The sequence below is a fragment of the Bufo gargarizans genome, chromosome 5, assembly GCF_014858855.1.
Source record: "Bufo gargarizans isolate SCDJY-AF-19 chromosome 5, ASM1485885v1, whole genome shotgun sequence".
Lineage (NCBI taxonomy): Eukaryota > Metazoa > Chordata > Amphibia > Anura > Bufonidae > Bufo > Bufo gargarizans.
Window position 1 is genome coordinate 400,546,437 of NC_058084.1, and position 25,400 is coordinate 400,571,836.

Below are 25,400 nucleotides of genomic sequence, written 5' to 3' on the forward strand. Positions count from 1 at the left end.
ATTGCCCTCAAAGGGAGAAGTGATAGCACTCCTCAACTTGCACAGTAAAGAGCGCATTAGAGCATCTGAGCGCCAGTATATACCGCCGCGCAGCAACTGTTCTCTGAGTGAGCAAGCAAAGACATCTCAGCAGATCTACCATAAAGGCCATAGAACGTGTGCTGTGTCAAACTGCAGACGACTCTTAAAGTGGCAGAAGGCAAGATAGTCAGAGAGAGAGCGCCGACCCTCCTGCGATCCCTAGAGAGAGAAAGAGAGGGAGGCCAAAGTCCAGAGCTTGAGTGCCTACACCGCTATCCATGGAGAGACCACATACTGCAGTCAGCTAGTTTCCCGCCACTAGGCCCAAAGCCTGCAGCAGCGTATCCAAGCCAGCGCATCGCAAGTCATCACAGATCCTCGGAAGTCATCATAAAGCATTTCAAGTCTGCAAAGACATCGCAACTCAGCGCAGAGCATCGCATCACATGAAGAAAATATGAGTCTCCTTTAAGACATTTGTTCCAGCAACCTTCAGATTGCAGTATCCTGCTCTTCAGAATAAGGTCAGAGCTTTCCTTTTATTACTTAGCATTGCATGTAAGATTTAGCATAAAGAGACATTTTTTTTTGTGTTTAGAAATAAGAGACTTTAAATAAAAACAAAGGACAGTTTGTAGTACATGGACTCTAAAGCATTTGAAGTGAAAGTAATTTATTGCCTGCATTTATCGCTGTTGTATTTAGAGTGAGTCATTTATTTCTGCATTTGTCAGTATTGCATTTAAAGTGAAAGGACACTTAATATTCCTATTGATTGTTATAGCATTTAAAGTAAAATATCTTAACCTAATACTACCATGCCACTGTTAGAGGATACAAAGATAGATAGAGTAGAGGGGGAAGAGCAAGGGAACCTTTCTGAGGTAGAAGAGTCTGATACAGCATTAGTCTTGCCTCAAACAAATATAGCCCAAATAGATGAACTGAGACGTTTATCACGTGCCAGAAAACCGACCCCAAAGATACTGGAAAATTTGGAGCAAGAAGCAGCATTAAAAAGAAAAAACTTCACCAGAATGTATTAGAAGTAGAAATTATACATTAAAGGCATTCGTGGAAAGTTGAAACAAAAAAGTATAAAAGGGAACTTGAGTGATATGGTAGAGAAGGTAGAAAAATCTGAATCAGAGCTCATGGCAGCATATGTCAACCTGCGGTCGCTTACGACACCTTCCCAGGATATTGTAAGGAACATGGACACATGTACTGCGGTCACTAAAGATTTGGTAAAGCTCATGAGAGAACTATCATCTGCAGAAAACTATAATGAAGTTAAACAAGAAATGGAATGAATGATCTTTTTATGAGAGACTATGCTAGGTCCTTAGGGGGAACCACAATCTCAAGTGTGACTTCCTTCGCTAGCAGAAGTGCCACCCATATATCAGAGTCCTCAAATATTTTAGCCAAAAGAAAGGAATTAGCTGAACAACTTGCTGTCAAAAAGCTGAAATTGAGATGGAAGCTGCCATCGAGGCGCAGCGCCAACAGATAGCTGAAATGGATGCACAACGCCATCAAATGGAATCTGAAAGGGAGGTACAGCGCCATCAAATAGAAGCTGAAATCGAGGCACAGTGCCAACAGATGAAAAGTCTGGAAAGGCAGAAAGAAGTTAAGATCATAGAAGCCAGACTCAGAGTACATGAGGAGGATATGAGTCAGAGTAGTCATAGGTTCGATATACTTTCCTTCATATGCCCAGGAAAATGGAAGGAAATCTCCAGCATGTAGTGAAGAAATAAGTTATTAACCTTCAATCCCTGCTCATAAAAACAAAGAGAGGCCTAGTCCAATGTTAGGAAAAAGGTGTTTGAATTTACCCTCTGTCTCTACCGGAAAAGATGAAGAAAAGGACTCGCCTTATTCAGAAGTAAGTGAGAAAATAGAAATGGATGATTCTATTCCTAGATGCCATGGCAATGCTCAGGAGAATGTTACAACCATTGTCCCGGCAAGACCACAGAGAACAGTCCTAGCTAGACTTCCCGTTCCGGAAGCCACTGTACTTGCAGGAGACGTACTGAAGTTCATAGAGTGGAAGGCAAGCTTTGAAAAGATTATTGAGCATCATTGCGTCAGTCCAGTTGACAAGTTATTCTACCTTCAGAGATATGTTGGTGGAGAAGCAAAGGAAGTTCTTGAAGGTAACTTCTATCGAAAAGACGAAGAAGCCTACAAACAAGCTTGGGAAAACTTGAATGCAAGATATGGTCATCCTTTCTTAGTACAAAGAGCTTTTAGAGAGAAACTGAATAACGGGTCTAAAATAAGTCCTAAAGAACACTTCAGTTTCCAAAAGTATGGTGACTTCCTGCAAGCATGCAACAATGCCATCCCACATGTTCAAGGACTGGAAGTCCTCAAGTGTATGTTCTGTGGAGAGAACCACTCCATACATAAGTTCCAACAATTGAAGGCGAAGTCCCCAGAAGAAAATAAAAAATTGTGCTGGATAACCAACTGTGTTTCGGGGATGCCTAGGAAAAGGCCATGTTACTAAGAAGTGTAAGAAAAAGGCCACATGCAGCATTTGCAAAGGACGACATCCTACACCACTACATGAAGAACGTCCAAGGAAAGATAAATCCTCATCACCTAAAGATACTGAGGAAGGAAATAAAGTATCGTTATTCTTTTGCAGAGTGATGGAAGGAGAAAGCAATGGCACATAAATGGTTGTACCAGTTTGCATATTAAATCCTAAAAGGAGGAACAAGAAGGTATATGCCTATGCGCTACTGGATGCCCAGAGTGATGTCACCTTCATTGATCAAGAAATCTGCAAGAAATTACAAGTGGCTACAGGAACAGTGTAACGCTCCAACGGGTGTGGACCCGCTGTACCACTTACCGGTTTGGCTTTGAGCCAAACTTGGGAGTGTGATCTAAGTGTTCCCCTGGTCTTCACCCTTTATCCTGCTCCAAGATGCGGAAGCTGGTCTTAGCTGCAGGGGAGACACCAGGTCGCTGCCGCAAGAGTGGTCCCGGTTAAGTGGCAGCTGGCCGAGCAGGCCACAATGCCCCGGTGCAAGCACTGGGGATACAGGCAGGTGGAGCGAGCTGTTGCTGGATGGAAGAAGCGCAGCAGAGCCAGATGAAGCAGAGCTGAGTTAGTGATTAAGCACAGCTGGAGCTGTTAGAATAGCTCAGGTCAGCAGGTGTAACAAGCTGAACAGCAGACAGAGGCATGGTCGACAATCTGAACCATACACTTGAGAGCAGCGAGGTACAGGAGGATCAGGCAGAGACGAGGTCAGGATACAGGCTAAGGGCGGAAGCAGGATGACAACACAGGAACTACGAGTTGGAACCTTCGCTGTAGAAAACTACAATATTGCTCAGGCATCACAGGAAGAGGAAAGCACCCTTATAAAGGTGGTGCCTGGCCGGGATTGGAGAGAAGGCAGAATCAGGGGCGTGCACGAACCCTTAAAGAAACAAGACGTGTGCGGCTCCTACAAGGTGCAACTGAAGCTGTCGCCGCCTGTGACAGTGCAGGAAAGCGGGGCCAGAGCCTGCAGCGGAGAAGAGGAGCCTTGTGTGCAGTTTGACTGGGGTACACAGCAGGATGCGCTGCATGCTGACGGCTGCCATTGTTACAACCAGTGACGCCCAAACTCACCACAATGATGGGGAGAGACACATTAGTGAACAGTCAAAGGGTCAAAGGACTGAGAGTTAGAGGACTTCATTCAAACTGCACATTAGATCTACCTCCGGGTTATACAAAAGACGAAATACCTCTAGATCCAGATCGCATACCTACATGTGAAACAGCCAATGAATGGGAGCAACTATCTGTCATATCTCATGAAATGTCCCCACTGAAGGAGTTTGGTGTTGGACTGTTGATAGGCTACGATTTTCCCGATGTTTTGGTACTGTGACGACCACCCGCCAATCCCGTCGTACTATGCCACAGTTGCCATACAGGTCTCCACTAGAGACTCCTGAAGGCGAATCCACTGTGAGCACAGAAGACGTGTAAGATTGGTTGGTGGGCCCAGAAAGGATGCAATCACGATTGTATGTACAATCGGTAAAAATAAAATTACTGATTTCACGCTGGAAATCAAATTAATTTGCTGCCACCACTCTTCGTATTGAATCGGGGCGAAGAGACCCCGGCTAGCTAATCCTAAAGGGACTAAATGGTTATTTGCAACCTAGCTAGTACATTAACAATTTATAAAAATAAAACAATTTGGTAGTATGTCTTCTGAGGACAGAGTTCTTAGCATAGATCAGGTCATCAAGTAACAAGGGCAAAACTGGAACGATGAAATCGTTAGTTTTTATTCTAAAACTACACACAAAAATATATATATTAAAGCTGACAGATAAATATACCGGCCAGGTGAACAGATTGGTTTGGATAGAAATAGGTAAGAGGTGGAAGGGAATAGAATGTCTGTAAGTTCAGAATTACCGTGGTAGTGTCCAGTAATAGGCAAAGTCTTTGAAATAATAATCCAAGATGGTGGGGTGCCCGTGTCCCTGCGGGCGGTCGAGATGTTAGACGACGTCAGATGGTAGGTGAAGGACGCAGGACCTCAGTGTGTCACTGTTTTTACCTACTCTGAAGCGGGGAGTGGTTATGACACGTTCAGGTCCAGCCTTGGGTAATTGGAACAGGGGCAGTCCTTTGCCCCATAGGGAGAAAACCTGGCAGCATCTTTGCTTTGCCCATTTCTCCATATCCCGTAAGTCCAATCAAGAAATATAGTAGATATTGATAATCAGTACAATTTTACGCATCATCTGATAACAAATACGACTAGAAGATAATACCGGGTGCCCGAGAACCTTTATATCTCAGAGCGGGAATCTCTGATTTGTCCGCGGGTTTCCTAGAAGGTGGGTTAGGAGAACCAAAACCATCTCTGAAAAGATGGTTCCTTTCCCATTTCCATAACCCATGAAATATTAGGAAAATATGGGAAGAATATGAAGTTTATGGATTGGAGGTGACTTTCAGGTCATTTTCCCTCCTGTACCAGCCAGCTGTGTGATAAGGATCTGTCCTTTTCTTCTGAAGCTCGCTGCCCAGGCTAAAGGTGTGAGACCCCTGCTGGTATTGGAGACACTATGGCTGCAGAGAGACCGGGTTTATGAGGTTCTGTCAAGAGAATACCAGATTGATGGGTACTTAAACCTGGCATGGGGCAGGAAGATTCTTTGGCAAGAAGGTGCTAATTGTACCTCTGATCTGTGAGTTACTCCTTTAGTGAAAGAGAAGATTCTTAGTGAAGGCTCTTTTGTCTTTGTGATTGAGAAATATGGCGCATTTGTGATTTCCTAGTATCGCTGTGGATCGCAAAGCGTCACACCTCCCCCCTTTGGAAGATTGGGGAAGGAGTGGTCAGCAAGACTGGGACTGAAGCAATCCCAACTCCCTATTTGAGCTAGTTACAGCGGGAAAGTCCGTCAGCATTCTGATGGCGACTTCCCGGTTTGTGCTGAATCGTGAAATCGTACTGTTGGAGCGCTAAGCTCCAGCGGAGAAGTTTTCCGTTGGTACCAGAAGTACGTTTCAGCCAGCTGAGAGGGTTGTGATCTTTGATGACCATGAAGGATCGTCCGTATAGGTACGATTGTAGTTTCTGTAGGGCCCATACGATCGCTAGGCACTCTTTCTCAGTGGTGCAGTATGCGGTTTCCCGCGGGAGTAGTTTTCGGCTCAGGTAGAGGACAGGGTGCTCATGCCCGGTTGCGTCCACCTGACTAAGGACGGCTCCCAGACCGTGGTCTGAGGCGTCAGTTTGTACTAGGAACTGACGGGAGAAGTCGGGAGCTTGAAGGACAGGAGCGCTAGCTAGCGCTTCCTTCAGGGCCCGAAATGCCTGTTCTAGTTCCGAGTTCCATGTGACCGTGTTGGGTTGTTTTTTGCCCGTTGCATCGGTCAGCGGTTTAGCCAGAGTACTATAGGATGGAACAAACTTCCTATAGTACCCTGCCGTTCCCAGAAATGCCTGTATTTGTTTTTTGGTGTTAGGCCGTGGCCATGCTACAATGGCATCGACCTTCCCTATCTGAGGTTTCAGGGTCTGGCTGCCTACTCTGTGTCCTAAGTACTGAACCTCTGTCATGGCAATCTGACATTTGTTGGGCTTAATGGTCAGATTGGCAGCGGACAGTCTTCCCAATACCTGTGACAGATGATCAAGGTGATCTTCCCAGGTTGGACTATATATGGCTATATCGTCCAGATAGGCTAGGGCATAACCTTGCATTCCTTCCAACAGTTCATTCATGGCCCGCTGAAAGGTGGCGGGCGCATTCTTCATCCCAAAGGGCATACGAGTAAACTCATAGAGGCCAAAAGGGGTGATGAATGCGGATTTCGCTCTCGCCTCTGGCGCAAGCGGAATCTGCCAGTATCCACGGCTCAAGTCCATGATTGTTAGATAGCTGGCGGACGCCAGCTGATCCAGCAATTCATCAATTCGAGGCATGGGATACGCATCGGTTATGGTGATGTCATTCAGTCTCCGATAGTCGACACAGAACCGGGTTGTCTTGTCCTTTTTGGGGACTAAAACAACCGGGGCGGCCCATGGACTAGAGGATTTCTGGATGACCATTAACTGTAGCATCTCATCAATCTCTCGTTTGATTTCAGCCTGCACTTCGGGTGAGGTGCGATAGGGGCCCTGCCGTAAGGGCTTGTGGGTCCCTGTATCAACTCGGTGAGCTGCTAGGTTGGTTTGGCCAGGGATGCCTGAGAATGTGGCGCTGTGCGCACTCAGGAGAGTGGTGAGCTGAAGCTTCTGTGGGTACGAGAGGTGGGGGTTGATGTTCCAATCATCTGCCACGTCTCGTAGCTCTGCTAGCAAGTCTATCAGTGGATCTGGCTCTTCGGGTTCTAGCTGGCTACACACTGCTAATACATACTGCTCCCTTTCCTCGTGTGCTTTTAACATGTTCACGTGGAACAGTTTCTGTCGCTTACCCCCGAGACTCACTAGGTAAGTGACTGGGTTCACCTGTTTCAGAATGGTGTATGGCCCGTCCCAGGCAGCCTGCAATTTGTTCTGCCTGACAGGGAGTAGGGCGTATACCTTCTGACCTGCTGCGTATGACCGCTCTCTGGCATGCTGATCATACCAAGCCTTCTGTTTGGCCTGTGCCTTTGCAAGGTTTCCCGTCACTATGGTCATGAGGGACTCCATCTTGTCCCGAAATTTTAGGACATATTCAACCACAGAGACTTCTGAGGGGTCACCTTTTCCCTCCCAGGTCTCCCGAATCAGTTTTAAGGGCCCTCGGACGTCTCGTCCATATAGGAGTTCAAAGGGCGAGAACCCAGTGGACTCCTGTGGCACTTCTCTGTAAGCGAACAGCAAATGAGGCAGGTGCCGCTCCCAGTCCTTCCCCTGCGATTCCACGAACGTGGCCAGCATTTGCTTTAACGTTCCGTTGAAACGTTCGCAAAGGCCGTTGGTTTGCGGGTGATATGCACTGGAAGTGGTGTGCTTGATTTGCATCCTCTCACAGAGGGCTTCCATTAGCTCCGACATGAAGCAAGAGCCCTGATCAGAGATCATGTGAGACCCCTGCTGGTATTGGAGACACTATGGCTGCAGAGAGACTGGGTTTATGAGGTTCTGTCAAGAGAATACCAGATTGATGGGTACTTAAACCTGGCATGGGGCAGGAAGATTCTTTGGCAAGAAGGTGCTAATTGTACCTCTGATCTGTGAGTTACTCCTTTAGTGAAAGAGAAGATTCTTAGTGAAGGCTCTTTTGTCTTTGTGATTGAGAAATATGGCGCATTTGTGATTTCCTAGTATCGCTGTGGATCGCAAAGCGTCACAGGTACCATGAAAGGTAATCACATGAGGAAAGGGTGAACCCTATGCTGTTCAAACTGATCTAGGATGGGGTGTTGTTGGAAGAAAACAGCACATCGCAAACTCAAGACAGGTGACAGGATTGTGTCATCGAATATCTGTCCAAGAGTTACCAACTGTAAGTCCAACAAAAGTAATCAAGATCCTTGAATCCGACTTTGCAGACATAAGTTCAAAAGAAAAGAGTGTATTCCAAGGAGACATAAAGTTCGTACACACTCTTGAAGAAAGTATTCAGCAGAATCAACAAGGTCATCTTGAAATGCCCTTACCTTTTAGAGAACGACCTTGTCTGCCAAATAACAGAAATCTTGCCCTAGCAAGATTAAAATGTTTGAAGAAAAAGATGGGAAGAGATCCCAAATTTAAGCAGGATTATTAGAAATTCATGGAAGGCATCCTCGAAGAAGGACATGCAGAGAAAGTTAATAATCAGCCTAAAGAAGGAGAAGAGTGGTACATCCCACATCAAGGTGTTTACCACTCAAAGAAACTAGATAAGATTAGAGTAAAGGGACCATCCAAAGTCCCGAAACGTGTTTGGTTTAGATCCTCTATTTGAATATAAAGATAATCGCAACTTACAGCAATTATTCCGTAAGGAAATTTTAAAGTTCGTGACAACCTACGACCCGGAACTATGAATGAAAGCACTGGCGCCAGTTGGGAAAGCATGTGTACAAGGCTGACGCTGGCAAAGACTATATGAACCAAGAATGTCTTGGAACTTACGACATCACATTGCGAACCAACATTTATCAAATTATTATGTGACTCTGGTGAAAATTTCAACACTCATGTAAGTTAGCAGGAGCGGGGGGCCCTGTGCAGTTACCACGCAGGACGCCGCAAAGTGTACACCGAATCCCACCTGTGATCGAACCTGGCTTGTGAGTATAACTTATTGTGCAGAGGAAAACTTAAGCGATTTGTTGGCTGTGTTGTTCGATTTTTACTCATATACAAGTTGACTTTAATACGATAACAAATTGGATATGACTCCAAGGTTACGTGATTTGGAACACCACGAACATTCCTGACACTACACTGTGGAAACGTATAGATAGACTTTTTTATGCGATTATTATCTGAGGATTGCGATCATTATATCGGTTGGATGAAAGTAGTGTAGTAATTTGTCAATTGTTACAACACAGTGCGATTATTTTTACGGTGGATCGAACGGATTCATCTATTACTCCGCACTTAGTCCCTCTTTGAGTGGATTGCTATGTTATAAAGTCTGGCCAGACCATTTATTGTATTTTATAAAGAGTTTTTAAATGTGTACAGTATACTTCTAATATTAATATCCTATTATTATTAATCTGTTGCCTGTGAGCACCCATCCGGGGAACCAGGCGCAGTAATGCTACTTTTACACATTTTTTTACAAAGATTAGATTAGTATTTGATTGCTCAGAAAAGTATAATGGTGTTACAATAAATGATCATCTACTAAAAGGACCAGATCTTACAAACACTCTGCCTGGAGTACTTTGTAGATTTAGAAAGTATCCCGTAGCGGTCATGTGTGACGTTGAAAAGATGTTCCACCAGTTTCATGTGAAAAATGAAGATAGAGACTTCCTGAGGTTTCTATGGTGGGAGGATGGAGATACAGATACAGAGCCAGCAGAATACAGAATGAAAGTACACTTGTTTGGAGCAGCATCATCTCCAGGTTGCGCCAATTATGGTATGAAGTACCTAGGTAATCAGAATAAAAAGGATTGCCCATCAGCAGCAAATTTTCTGAAGAAAAACTTTTATGTAGATGATGGTTTTATAAGTCTAGAGTCCACAGAATCTGCAATCAAACTAGTGAAAGAAAGCCAAGAGTTATGCGCAATAATTCATCTCAAACAACAGAGAGGTACTGGAATCCATCAGTGACTCTGAACGTGCAGCAACAATGAAGAATGTAGATCTCAATTATGATCATCTTCCAGTTCAGAACATACTCGGATTGGGATGGAATGTAGAGAACAGCAAGTTCTTCTTTGCAGTATCTATTGAAGAGAAAGTTGCAACTAGACAAACCATTCTTTCTGCAGTGGCTTCTATCTTTGATCCATTGGGATTCTTGGCCCTAGTAATCTTTAGAGCAAAAGAAATATTGCAAGAATTATGCAGACAGAAGTTGGGATGGGACGAGCCCATATCTGAAAATTTGAGGCCAAGGTGGGAGAGTTGGATATAAGACTCAAAATTTGACAAACAAGGAAAACGTCTCACTACTCCACTGATGTTGGAATGTCCTATACAGAAGTTAGTTCTACTTGAGTGATAAAAGACACTTGGAAGTTGAGAACCTGATGTAAAATTCCTCAAATTCATGTTCAAGTCCTGCTACTAAGAACATAGAGTTATAGGTAATTTTGGTGGGAGTGTAGCTGGCCAGCTAGGACCTGTCCTAGGTTGGTAGTATAGCTTATACGTGTATACAGCTAGACCTGCCAATAGCCTTAATACAGTTCCTATGTTTATGTGTTAGAGACAAAAGCAGAGTTATTTACTGTGACTTCATGTTTTAGATGCCATATAACTGTTATATTTTGTGTTTCTCAGAAGCAGAAAAAGATAATATGCCTTTAAGATTCATTTTGTAATGTAAGGTAAGCTCAGTGACACAGCAGAAACAACAGAAAGCATAGTATTAATCTGTTGTTGCTGGGCAGAAGTCTAGACCAATCACAGCCAGCCTCACACACAGCCTGTCTGGGAATTCCCTTAGCAGGAGCTGCTGGAATCATTATTCACCAGAGACAGGAGCTGAAGAAACATTCACTCCACTAAGAGCTGAGTTTTATGGGAACAAGAGGCAAATAGGTAGTTAAAACAGTTATATAATGTTCATATTGTTAGTATTGTGTTAAGAACTGTATACTGAACTAGATATATATGTGTTTACTTACAGTTCTACCAATTGCAATCATATAATTGCAAATACAAATTGCAAGCATACAATTGCAAACTACAAATAGCATACCAATAGCAATCCATACAAATTGCATACAGATCAGTAGAACAATCGGTCAAATCTTAGATATACCTCTCAGAGAGATCATAAAGTGCTTAAATAACTTAAAGTGAGAGTACAGATACTCAAGAGAGAAATATATCCACCATTTTATGTTGAATGATAAGATTAAACAGTTGAACCAACATCTTAATCATACCGCCATTTTGTGATATCTTTTCAACACAAAGTGAATGATCCCTAATACTGGATTGATATCACTCTTACTCATTTCTTTGTGCTGTATGTGTATTGATGTAGATTTAGAGCTCTTTTGACTGTCTGGTTTTAATGTTTCAGACTTGATATGGTTCGTATATGTAACAAGTTAGCAGATAAAAGGGGCCCGTTGAATACTGCATGTGAGGCCAGATGAAGTTTGTGTCTACACGAAATTACTTGTCTGTTCCACATCCCATATGGGGTACAAATGGTGTGAAAAATTAAACCAGCTCATACTCACCTTACCAATCCCCCTGCTGCTGAAGTTGTGCCCATTTCACTCCCTCATAAACTACCTAATCTTAAAGGAATATTGCAAGATTTCAGAATCATCAGGATAGGTAATATAAATTTAATCGGCACCTGATTCAGAGTAGCTGCTGTGCCTGAACTACACAGCTGTCGCAGCTAGGTCTGAAAATAGGGAAAAGGTAACCAACTAAGCATCCCTAAATCCTATCCCTGACCTCCTGACTGTATGAGCCACACTCGATGGTAGGGGGGGGGGCTCATACTCTCGAACCTTAGCCCTACTGACCCTAACGGTCCCTGCAATATCGCGTCAGAAGGTGGAGGCAACCGATTCCGCCACGACACGGAGGAACCGGAGTCTCCAACAGGCCTAGGCCCAAAGTGGAAGAAAACAGCCAGCAGTGGACAAAACAACAGGTAAGTGTCCAGAGGCAGAAAACACCACTGCCAACAGGACCAACATGGACACCTACCTGACACAGCTGCAACAGGAACTCGAGCCGTCCACGCCGCTACTACTGGATCCTGGAAATGCGCATAGGCCCAAACACACACCAGGCAGGACCCAGCACAAACACCAAACACAGAATCCAGTAGAAACAACCTGGACCACCATGAGGCAGGTAAGGACATACAAAGGATATGTCTTGCATCCATGCTGACCTGAAACACCAAACAGGCCAGACATGAAACACCAAACCAGACATAACAACAACCCCAAACATAAACCCACACCAAACATACAAGTGAGGTAGGGTAACAGCAACAGACACAAAGGGGTGACATCAATGTCCCATAAGGTGGCCCTCAAGGACTGGGCAGATGGAATAGCACCAGCTCCTCAAGCCACTGAAGACAATCTGCACTGAGGCTCACAGCTCAGAACAATAAGATTCAAGGGGCCACACCTAGCTCCACCTTGCACACACATTAACCCCATACACACCAGAAAAGGGAAGGGAAACAGCCTTAAAGGAGAAGTGCACACGCATGCTCAACAAACATGTTACCACCGGCAACCATCATGCGCGGCGAAAGTCTCACGGCAAACTATCACCAAGCCGTGACAACAGCTTTGTCCATTGTGTAGTCGACGAAGCTGGTTTCTGCAGCACTGCGTTCATTAAAGAAAATGTAGTTCTGGCCAACTTACTGTAGATACTCTAGCTCGGTGATGGCAAACCTTTTACAGACCGAGTGCCCAAACTGAAACCCAAAACCCACTTATTTATCGCAAAGTGCCAACATGGCAATTTAACCTGAATACTACAGTCCAATATAGTACATCTTCTATGTACTTTATCATTAGCTATTTACATTCAGTGCTGTTCATAGTTCGCCCTACTCTGATGAATGGCAGGAAAAGATTAAGGCATATTGGTGCACCATATACTTTTTTATGGTGCGGGTGCCCACAGAGAGGGCTCTGAGTGCCGCCTCTGGCACCTGTGCTATAGGTTTGCCACCACTGATCTAGCTGATGACATCATAAACCATGGCAGCATTCTAATGATGACATCACAAGCAATGCATTACCATGAGAATGGCTATATTAAATGTAAAAAGGTGCAAGCAGATAATAGGCTCACACTTCACCCTCTGGGGTTTTCTTGGGACAACGACTTTATAAAATTGTCTCAGAGAATACCTAAATGCACTGAATTCCAGTGACTTTACAGATTTTGAACTGCACCAACAGGGGCATATACAGATCTCATAGGGCCCCATAGCAAAATGTAGTATTGGTCCCTCCCTGCCCACCCAGTTTCCCAGTACACGTGCACAAATCACTCTCAGATAATGCAAAGCACAATGCCCCCGATTTCTGAAGAATTTAAAAAAATTTCATTAGGTAGAAGAAATTTGAATTAAAAAAATTGTTATATACAAGTTGCTTTCCACTTTATCTATGTCAGAAAAAGTTGAATAGATGCTTCATAAATATGGCACATATTTGACCACCATAATTCTCTATGTATTTACACCAGACAACTTGCAAAAATACAATGATAAATCTTCTTCCCTTCTAATACATTGGCCGTCTGCAGCCACCAGTAGGGGGAGCTCAGTGCACAGGAATTTGTACATTTACCATTACTGGGAATGAAGCTGAAATAGTCTCTTTGCATTGAACTCCCTTTAGTGTTTTCACATCTGAAAGAGCCCCTCTCTCCCCTGGGTCTGTAGCAGTTGCCTGGTCTGCCTCAATAGAAGGTATATATCACTGTGCACCAAGAAAAGATGAAACAGGATATTGACATACATGCCTTGCTGCCAGCAGATTTGCTGGGATTGTCCTGAATTTTCGGAGACAATCCTGGAAAATGTTGCTAATCCTGGTCTGAATAAATGGATGGAGCTTATGTAAACCTGAGTGGATATGAGATGTGCCCATGGGCGAGTCTTCAGTGTCTCCAGTTCACCAACAAACATGTTCATAGGCTCTTGGTTTACATGGGTAGAAAGGGGGTGTGATTTTAGGGGCTTAACACAGGTGATAGTTGACACCAATAGGTTGGATCATATTTTGAGGCATTTAAAAACAAAACAAAACTATTTTCCCTGTCATTATAATACAAAATGCTTCAAAAAACGGATGCAAAGGCAGGAAAATAGACATCTCCCACATCTATTTCAGTGGTGACGGCAGGGTTGCCAACCAGAATTTTTTATTTTTCTGGACAACTTAGCCCAAAATCAGACAGACAACATTTTTTACGGACAAATTGTAAAACCATGATGAACGATAAAGATTATAAGTAATCCATGTCTATAGCTCAATATACAGATAAGAACTAATTACCAGCATTTACTGGGAGCTGTGAAATGATGAAAATCACAACCAAAATAATGTAGTCAAGTAGCACCAGCCTCAAGAAAAAAAATCACGGACACAGGAGTGTCGCCTATTTTTACAGACTGTCCAGAAATCTCTGGATGGTTGTCAACCCTGGCTGACAGGTCCTGTTTCCTACACCCTGTAGGGGGCACATAGAAGTAAGGAAAGGGTTCTTCTTGCTTAGGGTACCTTCACACTTGAGGCAGAGGATTCTTGCAGGAAGTCGCCGGAACTGCCCACCTGATCCGTCAAAACGCATGCAAACTGATGGCATTTGTCAGACGGATCAGGATCCGGATCCATATGACAAATGCATTGAAATGCTCTCCAGTGTCATACGGAAAAACGGATCCAGGCATTTATTTTTTTCACATTTTTTGCGGTCTGAGCATGCTCAGACCGCAATGCCGGATCAGCATGCTGCGGTATTATCTCCGTCCTGAAAAGTAAAAAAGACTGAACTGAAGACATCCTGATGCATCCTGAACTGATTACTCTCCATTCAGAATGCATTAGGATAAAACTGTTCAGTTCTTTTCCAGTATTGAGCCCCTAGGACGGAACTCTATGCCGGTGTTCCGTGAGATTTCCCTACCCTCGTCACTTCCGGCCGCATCGGACATGATGTGAGGAGGTGTGCCGCGCCGTGCAGGCGCACAACTACAGGGTAGGGAAATTTCACATCAGAGTTAGCTGGACACTGGCCAACACTGCGTATGCGCCGGGAGCCTCACCAGCGGTTAGGGTAGGGAACAATTACGGGCCAGTGCGCAGGCGTGGTGATCGGATGGATGTTCTCAGCGGGACACCGGCCAACACTGCGCGTGCGCTGGGAACCTCACCAGCGGTTAGGGTAGGGAAAAATTACGGGCCAGTGCTTTTTCCCTACCCTAACCGCTAGTGAGGCTCCCAGCGCACGCGTAATGTCGGCCGATGTCCAGCTGAGAACATCCATCCGATCACCGCGCCTGCGCATTGGCCCGTAATTTTTCCCTACCCTTACCGCTGGCGAGGTTCCCGGCGCATGCGCAGTGTCGGCCGGTGTCCAGCTGAGAACATCCATCCGATCACCGCGCCTGCGCACTGGCCCGTAATTTTTCCCTACCCTTACCACTGGTGAGGTTCCTGACGCATACGCAGTGTCGGCTGGTGTCCAGCTAACTCTGCTGTGAAATTTCCCTACCCCGTCGTTGTGCGCCTGCGCGGCACGGCACACCTCCTCACGTCATGTCCGGTGCGGACGGAAGTGACGATGGTAGGGAAATCTCACGGGGTAGGGAAATCTAACGGAACACCGGAAAAGAATAACGCTAGTGTGAAAGCACCGTCGGAGTGAAAAGCCAGTCTGACAATCACTGTGAATGGTGATAAATACTGGCACCCTGTGAGATATCTACTTCTAGTCTTTAGATGCCCAGTTGATAACCAGGCACCCACAGTCCGATACTTTCCACACCCCTGACTGACAGGCTCTGCCTCTGTGTGCTGAGAAGGGCGCTCACAAGAAGTGTTCGCCTGCCACACTTAAGATGGCGGCTTGGAGAGGACGCCGGCGCGTAATGACGTCATGCGGCCCTGGGCACGGCAGGCCGGGCAGGGGAAAGGCAAAGTTTGGCAATGTGAGGAGTGCAGAAGAAGAAGTGAGAGTGTGACACCGGGGAGGGGGCGAGCACCGAGCGGCGACCTCCGGCAATCACCGTCACCGGTCCTTCTCCACAGAACTGCTGGATTATTATCCCCCTGTATCCGCAGACAGTGAGCGCTGCTGAGCCCGGCGATCAGCTCAGAATCCCCCCCTCTACGGAGGCAAGAGTCATGACAGAGCCGGACCCCAGCGCCCTGCCGTGGTCCATCAACCGGGATGACTATGAGCTGAAGGAGGTGATCGGTGAGTAGCGCTGTGTGCAGATGGGGCTGTGTGTGCAGGGGGAGGCCTGCTCATCCGTGCCCCTTGTCATGGATGCCCCCACATGGCACTGCCCCTGCCATGCCCCACCAGGCTCATCCAGTTCCCATAATGAATGATGTGGAGCCTTGTGCCCCCATGTCACCGCCATTGATCTGGCAAATCCTTGTCCCGATGGTAATGAGCGATCATTGACGACTTCCATGATTGATCTGCCAGTTATCGGATTGCCAGGAAGGTTTACTTCTAGGTGGTCTGGGGTGGGATTGGCAGGTACAGGGGCGCTCTACTGACTGATGTCTAACCTATAGGGGGGATGGCTGTGAACCTGCCAATAGCTCATGTGGGCACCTCCCTGGGTGTGTAGGTGCCCCCTGCGTACATGGGAGCAGCACTTCTGCTGAATAATGGCTAGTTCCACCGGTCTCCACATGGGCATGGAGGTCCAGGGTAGTCACCTGCTGTTCTCCTGGGCACAGGCTCCCGCTACCGACCACAGCGTTACCAGTGACTAATTAGTGATCTGTGGTGACAGACCGGTCAGCAGTCGTTGGTCCAGAAGAAGTATAAAAGTAAACCCAGATGGCACCGCGTCCTCCTGTACAGGGAAAGGTTCCTTCTTGACCGCAAGGAAATCCTTCCACCGCTCTTAGGACGCGGTCGCTGGTCAGATTTGGTGCACAAAAATGTCTGCGACCTTCTCTTTCATCTGAATGGGGTTTGCAGAAATCCATGCCCATGCTGCAGGAAGGACTCTGTTCATAGGGGTGGGACTGATTTTCATTTCTGCAACAAATCTGCGGTGTGTGGATATACTCTCGCACCTTGGGCGCCTTTCACACGTCAGTGATTGCGAGCAAAGACCAGGTGCGGGTCAAAAAGACAGAGAAGAGGTCCAGATCTTTCCCTTATACCCTGTTTCTCTGGGTTGGCTCCACTTCTGGTTTTGGCTCACAATTACTAATCAAACACCGGTGTGTAAAAGTGGCCTTAGGGTGCGTCCACACAACCGTATGTATTTTGCTGTGCGCAAAAAATACGGATGAGGTCTGTGTTTCATCCGTTTTATTGTTGGTGGACCCATTGTAACAGTGCCTATTCTCATCAAGGCAAAACGGACAAGAATAGGACACGTTCTATCTTTTTTGCCGGGCCGCAGAATGGACATACGGATGCGGACAGCTGTCTGCATTCTTTGCGGACCCCTTGAAATGAATGTGTCTGCGTCCGAACCTCAGATTGGATGTGGACCACAAATACAGTCCTGTGGATGGGGCCTTAGCTGTCCGTTATTCCTTCCTTCCTTCCTTTCTTTTAGGCTACTTTCACATCTCCGGGACGTCTGATCCGACAGGCTGTTGGCTGGACAAAAAAACCGCTGCATGCAGTGATATTCACCCACGTGAAAGCCGGCGTTAATGCCAGTAAGCAGCCGGATCAACACTGGATCCCATTGTAGTAAATGGGGATCCGGCAAACTCCGGCAGGTTATTTTCTGCCGGATATTTTTTACCGGAGATGTGAACGTGGTGGCCTTATGTGCTGGCCATCTTGCATGGAGAAAGGACTAAGTGGCTGCAGGACTCTTAGTGGCAGCTTATCTCCCTTGTGAACAAAGGATTGGACATGTTGAAATCCACTATGACTAAGGACTAGTATGTAGTCTGAAACGCGTCGGTGTGTTATGTTGTCTGCGCCATTAAATGTATTGGATTTAATAAAGATTACTCTCTTTTATGGAAGCAGGAAGCCTTCACCCTTAGGCTGATATCAGCTTATCTGATCCTCCTTTCCCGTGACAGACCCCCTACACATGAGTTGGTGTGTTTGGCCTCCTTTCTTCTCCGTGCTGCGGGTGAAGCCGCCTTTCATTTGTCAGGCTGACTCGGGCTGTGATCTAATATCCACAACCTGTTAAGAGCCGCCTTTGTGTGTCAGCTGGCACTTGTGCAAGGACTGGCAAAGGTGTGTGGCAGACATTGATAAAAGTCCTTCCACGTGGTGCCAGGCAGCCTGACGCCTGACAGAAGGGAACATGACGTCTAGGAGCTTCTACAGTGGGACTGGGGGGGACTTTTGGTTTATTATGGGCCACGTAGGTGGGGGGCAAATAATGGATTTATGAACTGGAGAAGGGGCACCGTTCTTGGGGGTTTCTGTTACATCAGCAGTTGGGTAAAGTGTGAGGTAGGTAGATATCTACAGCAGATACATACAATGACTAGATAGGTAGGTAGAGACAGACAGTCCAGGGATGGATGGATGGATGGAGAGATACGATAGTTCGTAAAGGACTATTTCAGTAGACCAGGACTGGACAAATCCTGAGTCGGATAGGTAACACAACTAGAATTTTGCAGGGTCTCTGCTCTGACTAATAAAGGAGGGTCCAAAATAAGGAAATCTTCCCCTTCCCTGTGATATCCACGTGTCCTGCAGCTACCCTTCAGGTCTGTCCGTAGACTGCCGCTCGCTGGTTTTGGTAACCTGTAACTTCCATACTGTGTGACGTTTTCTAATTGTCTTCCTGGGGGAAACCTCAGGGATAGCGAACTTGTGGTTTCAAGTTCGGCTTTCGTGTTCTATTAAAATTCTGTTATGGATTCCGCTACCACGGACCGTAAGTTATGGTTCATGGTAGCGAAAATCTTAGATAACCCAAACCTTGTACGCCTCAAGTTGGCTCAGCACCACTCGGGGAGTCTTCTTTCTCTGTCCTGTTGTATTAGGTTCTTTTTACACGGCGACATGACCAAAAAAATGTGCGTGATCTGTGTTGCTGTTGAAGCAAAATCGTACGTTTTGGATGTTATGTGCTGTGAGTCGCTGGTGGTCTAAGAAGTAAGACACCAAATAGAACCTGGAAATGTTACATTGTGTATAGAAATGTAACCACAGTCGCAGTCACTGGATACGGTGTTGCATTTCGACCGTAGCCTAGCCTCATTTGTCCATCTGTTATTCCCGTTCCAGGTATCTAGTTATGCTGTTTCCTCATATATCCTCCAAACCTGACTGTCTATGGGTCTTCAGATCTCCAGCGCCCTCTTCTGATTCGTACCTTACCATAAACTTTGTCTCACTGGTCTATTTCCAAGGCTGATCCTTACCCGAGCCTTAGCTTTTCCGGATTTGCCAGCCTTTTCAGCCTTTAATAATGGCAGTACTTTAGCTGCATGGTAGACTATTCTACAGAACCATCAGCGGTTTAGGCTTCTGCCATATCCCTTCCTCATTCTTTACACTGCAGTTCTGCCTTATGTAAGCATGAGCCTGGCAAGAGCTCACCAGTAGTGTTGAGCAAACTTGTGTTTTAAGTTCGGCGTCTAAAGTTCGGGTTATCGAAGAATCGCGTTATGGATTCCGCTACCACGGACCATAAATTGGTCCGTATGTAGTGGAATCCATAAAACAAATCTTCGATAACCCGAACTTTAGACGCCGAACTTAAAACACAAGTTCGCTCAACACTACTCACCAGGAAGACCATGCATGAAGAGCAGAAAGGAGAGAGGATTATTACAAGGTAGTTCTTTCTATTTAGGCCGATGTGCTCCCGTGGCTGTATTGCGGGCCGCATACGGCGGTTCCGAAATACACAGGGCACTGGCCGTGTGCATTCCGCATCACGGATGCGGACCCATTCACATTGCAGAACGTAAGCACGGAACGGAACCCCACGGAAGCACTACAGATTGCTTCCGTGGGGTTCCCATCCGTGCTTCCGTTCCGCAAAAAAATAGAACTTATTACGGACCCATTTAGGGGTTGAATGGGTCTGTATCCGTCCTGGCCGTCACACGGACGTTGCCCGTGCAATGGGGAATGCAAATTGCGGTCCCCAATGCACGGAACGGAAGCACAACGGCCGTGTGCAAGAGGCCTTACTGGTCTCAATCAGCTTGGGGGTGCGTCTGGCGGGATGTGCTGACAGCGTCATTTGTAGGAGCACCTGCACCACCTTCTGCCCATTATCTATGACCAGATTACATGGGTGTTTTACTGAATGAACATTTATGACCGATCAGAGTCAAACGTGTGGGAGTCTATGAGCTGGAACTTGTGTATCATAACTTCCCTTAAAGGGGTTTTCCAGAGCTGACATTTATGGTCTGTCCCCACCCATCACAGGGGCTTGGGACCACTGTTCTCATGTTTGGTGGGGATCCCATCACCACATCAAATCTCTTTGAGGTCACTGGAGAGGAACAATGAGTGTTGACAATGGGGTCTGGGAGGCCATCGTTTTTATGATTCCTGGGGGCCCAGCTGCTATTTTCATGTCTGATTGACACATCACCAAAAGACTCTGGCCTCACGGACTGTAGACCCTCTGTAGATGCAGCGTGTAGAAGATTAAAGGGGTTATCCAGCGGCATAGAACAATCTTTCATTGATCATATGATAGTAAAAGATGTCACTTTTACTAATATTTCTTATCTTTTGGGTCTGTGTCCTCTCTGTTTTGGAACATTTTCACACCTCTGAAATCCTTCAGTTCCTTCTTATTTCGTGGAGACACAGCCTCATGTGATGGAGTGCGGTCTTCTCCTCCTGTTCATGTCAGAGCATCATCAAATCGTTGACGGCTGGCTCTGAGATGCTGGTCTTGAATGTCAGCCCCTGTCTTCTTCTCTGCAATAGCACATGTGCAGTGTGAACCCAGGAGGGAGAACAGGAGCAGAGTCCCGGGGTGGTGGGGCGAGCGGAGCAGAGGTGAAAAGATCTGGGACTTCTAGTTTTACCGCTTTAACCGCAAGTGCTATCTTATAACCAGAAGTTGAAGAGCAGGTCTGGTGTGACATGGCTTGATGCGTGACCCCAAATACAATTTTTTTGGAAATGGCTGTAAACCTTGTATATGTGTAACATTTGTGGGTGATTTTTCTCAAACTTTTTGCTCCCTGGATAACCTCTTTAAGATGCAGCTGCAAGTCCAAAAGAACATACCGAGGTGTATGACGAAACTGAGCTAAACGGATCCGTTCTGACACACAATGTAAGTCAATGGGGACGGATCCGTCTTCACTGGCACAATAGAAAACGGATCCGTCCTCCATTGACTTTCAATGGTGTTCAAGACGGATCTGTCTTGGCTATGTTAAAGATAATACAAACGGATCAGTTCTGAACGGATGCAGATGGTTGTATTATCTGAATGGATCCATCCATGACGGATCCGCACAAAACGCGAGTGTGAAAGTAGCCTAAGATCCGTTTTTGAGCAGGTATCGGCGAATCTTCAAGGATCCTATTGACTTTAACAAAGTTTGCTTTGGTTCTAGTATTTAACCAGTAAGAATAACTCTTCAATCTGCCTTATTTTTGTGGTCAAAATGCCGATAGTCTGCCAAAGGCTCCGGTGGACTCCTTTAAAGAGGTATTTCTTTCCATATTACGAGGATATGCCCTAAATGTCTGATAGGTGTGAGTCCCACCAATGGGACCTGCTTCTGTCTCGGGAACAAGGCCCTGAAGTGAACAGAGAACACACCAAGCACGCGCAGTGTCCTCTCCATTCACTACTATGAGATTTCCAAAAATCCTCTCCAGTTCCATAGCAGTAAATGAAGAGTAATCTGCAAAAGCGCGGCCACCCCTCCATGCACCACTACGGGTGCTTGGCTATTTTCAAAAGTCCTTTAGTGGTGAATGGAGGGTGGCTGTGCATGCGTGGCTGGCTCTCTGTTCACTTTGGTGCCCCCATAGATCGTTGGCCGGTCCTGCTGAAAATGGTGGATTTCACTAAACCATGAATCTAACGTGTGTGGCCACCCTTAGGCATCTTCATCGTGTATGGGGAAGGTCTTGGACTACCTCTGACCTCTGCACCCTATATCCATTGGGGGAGCAGTTTCTGAAGTTAGAGAATAATCTATTGTCATAGCTACATCACCGGCCTGAATACAATGCAGAGAACATGTCATATGCTGGTATTTTCTGGCTCCCTGTGTAGGTCCTTTTATGCTCCTCTCCCTCCCTGTCTGGTCCAGTCGCTCCTCTCCCTCCCTGTCTGGTCCAGTCGCTCCTCTCCCTCCCTGTCTGGTCCAGTCGCTCCTCTCCCTCCCTGTCTGGTCCAGTCGCTCCTCTCCCTCCCTGTCTGGTCCAGTCGCTCCTCTCCCTCCCTGTCTGGTCCAGTCGCTCCTCTCCTTCCCTGTATCTCTCTGACATTGTTTCCATTTTATTACTGAACTGTCCTGTGTAACATTGTGACATTTTCACCCCCAAAGAGGTCATGATTTCATACAATAAGTGAATGAAGCAGTGGGTCAGAGAGGGAGGGGTTAATCACCCGATACGCTGCCCCCTGTGGTTAGGTTTTGTATCCTTCCCTCTCATACAGAAGTCCAGCAGCCTCCCTCTTGTCCCCTCTGTCAGTCATGGGGAAGGCGTCCTAAGATCTTTCTGAAGGCACGGCCGGGCTGCCGGGGGGTCATTAACACCGGTGCAAGTATCATTTATATTTACTAAGAAGTGCGCCAATTGTGGATGGTGACAGTAGGCATCTCAAAATCTACCCTTGGAAATCTGCTGCCATCCTTAAAGAGGACCTTTCACCGATTTTATGACACTGTGAACTAAGTATACAGACATGTAGAGCGGCACCCGGGGATCTCACTGCACTTACTATTATCCCTGGGCGCCGCTCCGTTCTCCCGCTATGCCCTCCGGTATCTCCGGCCACTAAGTTATAGTAGGCGGAGATTTCAGTCCCAAAGTTATGATAGGCGGAGTCTGCCCTTGTTCTGCTCTAGCGCTGGCCAATCGCAGCGCAGAGCTCACAGCCTGGGAGGTTATTTTCTTGCAATGCGATTGGCCAGCGCTACATAAGAACAAGGGCAGACTCCGCCTACTATAACTTAGTGAGCGGAGATACCGGAGGGCATAGCAGGAGAACGGAGCGGCGTCCGGGGATAATAGTAAGTGCAGTGAGATCCCCGGGCGCCGCTCTACATGTCTGTATACTTAGTTCACAGTGTAAAAATCTGTGAAAGGTCCTCTTTAAGGCCTCATGCACACGACCGTGCCGTTTGTTGCGGTCCGCAAACCGCGGATCTGCAAAAAACGGAAGGCACCCGTGTTGCCTTCTGCAAAGCGCGGACAAGAATAGGACATGTTATATTTTTTTAGTGGGGCTGCGGAACGGAGCCACAGATGCGGACAGCACACGGAGTGCTGTCCGCATCTTTTGCGGCCCCATTGAAATAAATGGGTCCGCATCTGAGCCGCCAAAATGGCGGCTCGGATGCGGACTCAAACAACGGTCGTGTGCATGAGGCCTAACCCCCATGAAATACTGTACTGGTCAGAAACATGTGGAATCGAAATATGTAAGTGTTCTTTTTGACTCGCCCGCATTCCCCTTCCGTTATCCTGAAGGATGTCGGTACCACTCCGGCTCTCTTCTTTGGCCACCTCCACACACCACTCTGCTCAGCCAGGCCGCTGTCATCACGGAGGATGGCCGGGGATCAGCACTTGTTTACTTTCCGAGGACTCCTAAGCCTGTGCATATCATTAATAGGACTTGTAAGGACCTCAGCGCGTACACGGAGTGCAGATAGTGTAGGCACACAGTGTCTGTACTCTGTAAATCAGGGTTTTGATGCCTAGATGTTGGTTATATTGCTTTGATAACAGATGCCTTGTTTAGTAACTAGCTTCATTCCCCATGTAATAACATTCCTTTATTATTCCTGCTGGAAGTTCTGAATGAATTACTAGCAGTTTGCAATGAAGGTCCGGATGGGTGTTACCAGTTGGGGGTGTTTCCCTGCACAGGTGTGACATTACAGACTGTATTGCTAACAAATAAACCATTTCAGATTCAGATACTCTTTAAAGAGAGACTACACACACCACGTTAAGAATATTAAACTATATAAGTACATTTTATTTATTTATTTATTTACTAAAGGAAAAATCTGGCAAATGTACGTTCTTTTCTTTTAGCAAGTTAGGTAAATACACAAATAGAAAACTTACAATCAATAAAGGTTAGAAAAAAAGGCAACACACTAATTGCATAATTCCATACACACCTCATCTAGAGCCCCTACTACATCCAGAATGAAGGTACTTACATCACCGATTGAGTGACATCATCTGACAGCGGCGCGTCAGCTGAGGAGCCCGTTTCAGCGAAAACAGTCAGAGACTCGATTGGGAACAACAGTTCTCTACGCAGGGGACGTCTTCCCTCATAGATGAACTCCGACTTTTTAACTGACTTTTTAACTGAAAAGCTCCAGCTTTTATACTGTTTTAACCAAAGAGCTTCCCCCTAATGGAATGTCGCCAGCTTAGGCTAATTATCCTTGATTGCCGGATGTCAATACCGGAATTAAACGGATTAGTTTTGATTTTACACATCAGGATGCATCTGCTCTGTTAGGATGCGGTTGTGTGAAGTCAAAATAGAAAAAAAAATAAACAGAATACGTTGAAAGTCAGTAGGTGACTGATCTGTTTTTTTAGGCTCTTAATAAAAAAGATTGTTTTCAGTGCCAGATCCGTTCTTTTCTGTTTTTTGACCACAGCTTTCAGCGGTTTTGTATTCGGTCACAACCCGGAATGTTGCCGGGACGGAAGACGTCCTGATGCATCCTGAACGGACCTCTTTCCATTCAGAATCCATGAGGACTAAACAGAAATCTGTTGTTTTTTTTCTCCAGTATTGGAAAATAACAAGGCACGTGTGAAAGTAGCCTAATGCAATCCATAATGGTCGCTGTCATTATCTTGTTTTTCTGTTATTATTTCGGACCTTGGAGCGACCAATTCTCGGATCCGCAATAAATCAGAATCCCGAGACAAACTATGCAGACAATGTGAACTCTCTTGTACACATTTCCAAGCAAGTCCCTGTTCAGTTCCACATCCTCAAACACATAGGACAATACTTTGTACACATTGTCTTTGTCCAGTCTATCAGATAAAATGGACAAGGCCTTCCACAAATATTCCGCACCGGATTCATTGTTTCATTTCATCAGACAGGAATAGACAAGATCTCCAATAAACAGTTGAAGGGGTTGTCTCATCAGAGACAATGGGGGCATATCGCTAAGGTATGCCCCCATTGTCTTATAGGTGCAGGTCCCAGCAGAACGGAGCCCTGCAAGGTGGTGGCTGGAGGACTCCGGTCCGGCCACCACTAAGCGAACTCCCCATAGAAGTGAATGGGAGCGCACCGCGCATGACCGGCCACCGCACCCATTCACTTCTATGGGCTCGACGGAAATAGCCAAGCCAGCGCTC

The 25,400-nt window shown here is 46.1% G+C and overlaps 1 protein-coding gene across 1 annotated transcript in view; it reads left to right on the forward strand.

Annotated features, from left to right (window-relative positions):
* The first annotated feature begins 15,814 nt into the window (after nt 1-15,814).
* The window catches only part of OXSR1 (oxidative stress responsive kinase 1), a 143,187-nt gene continuing 133,601 nt past the window's right edge, over nt 15,815-25,400 (forward strand). Inside the window, exon 1 of the mRNA XM_044294039.1 lies at nt 15,815-16,121. Coding sequence (XP_044149974.1) covers nt 16,049-16,121 — 73 coding nt within the window. The 5' untranslated portion in view covers nt 15,815-16,048. The remainder of the gene's footprint in view (nt 16,122-25,400) is intronic.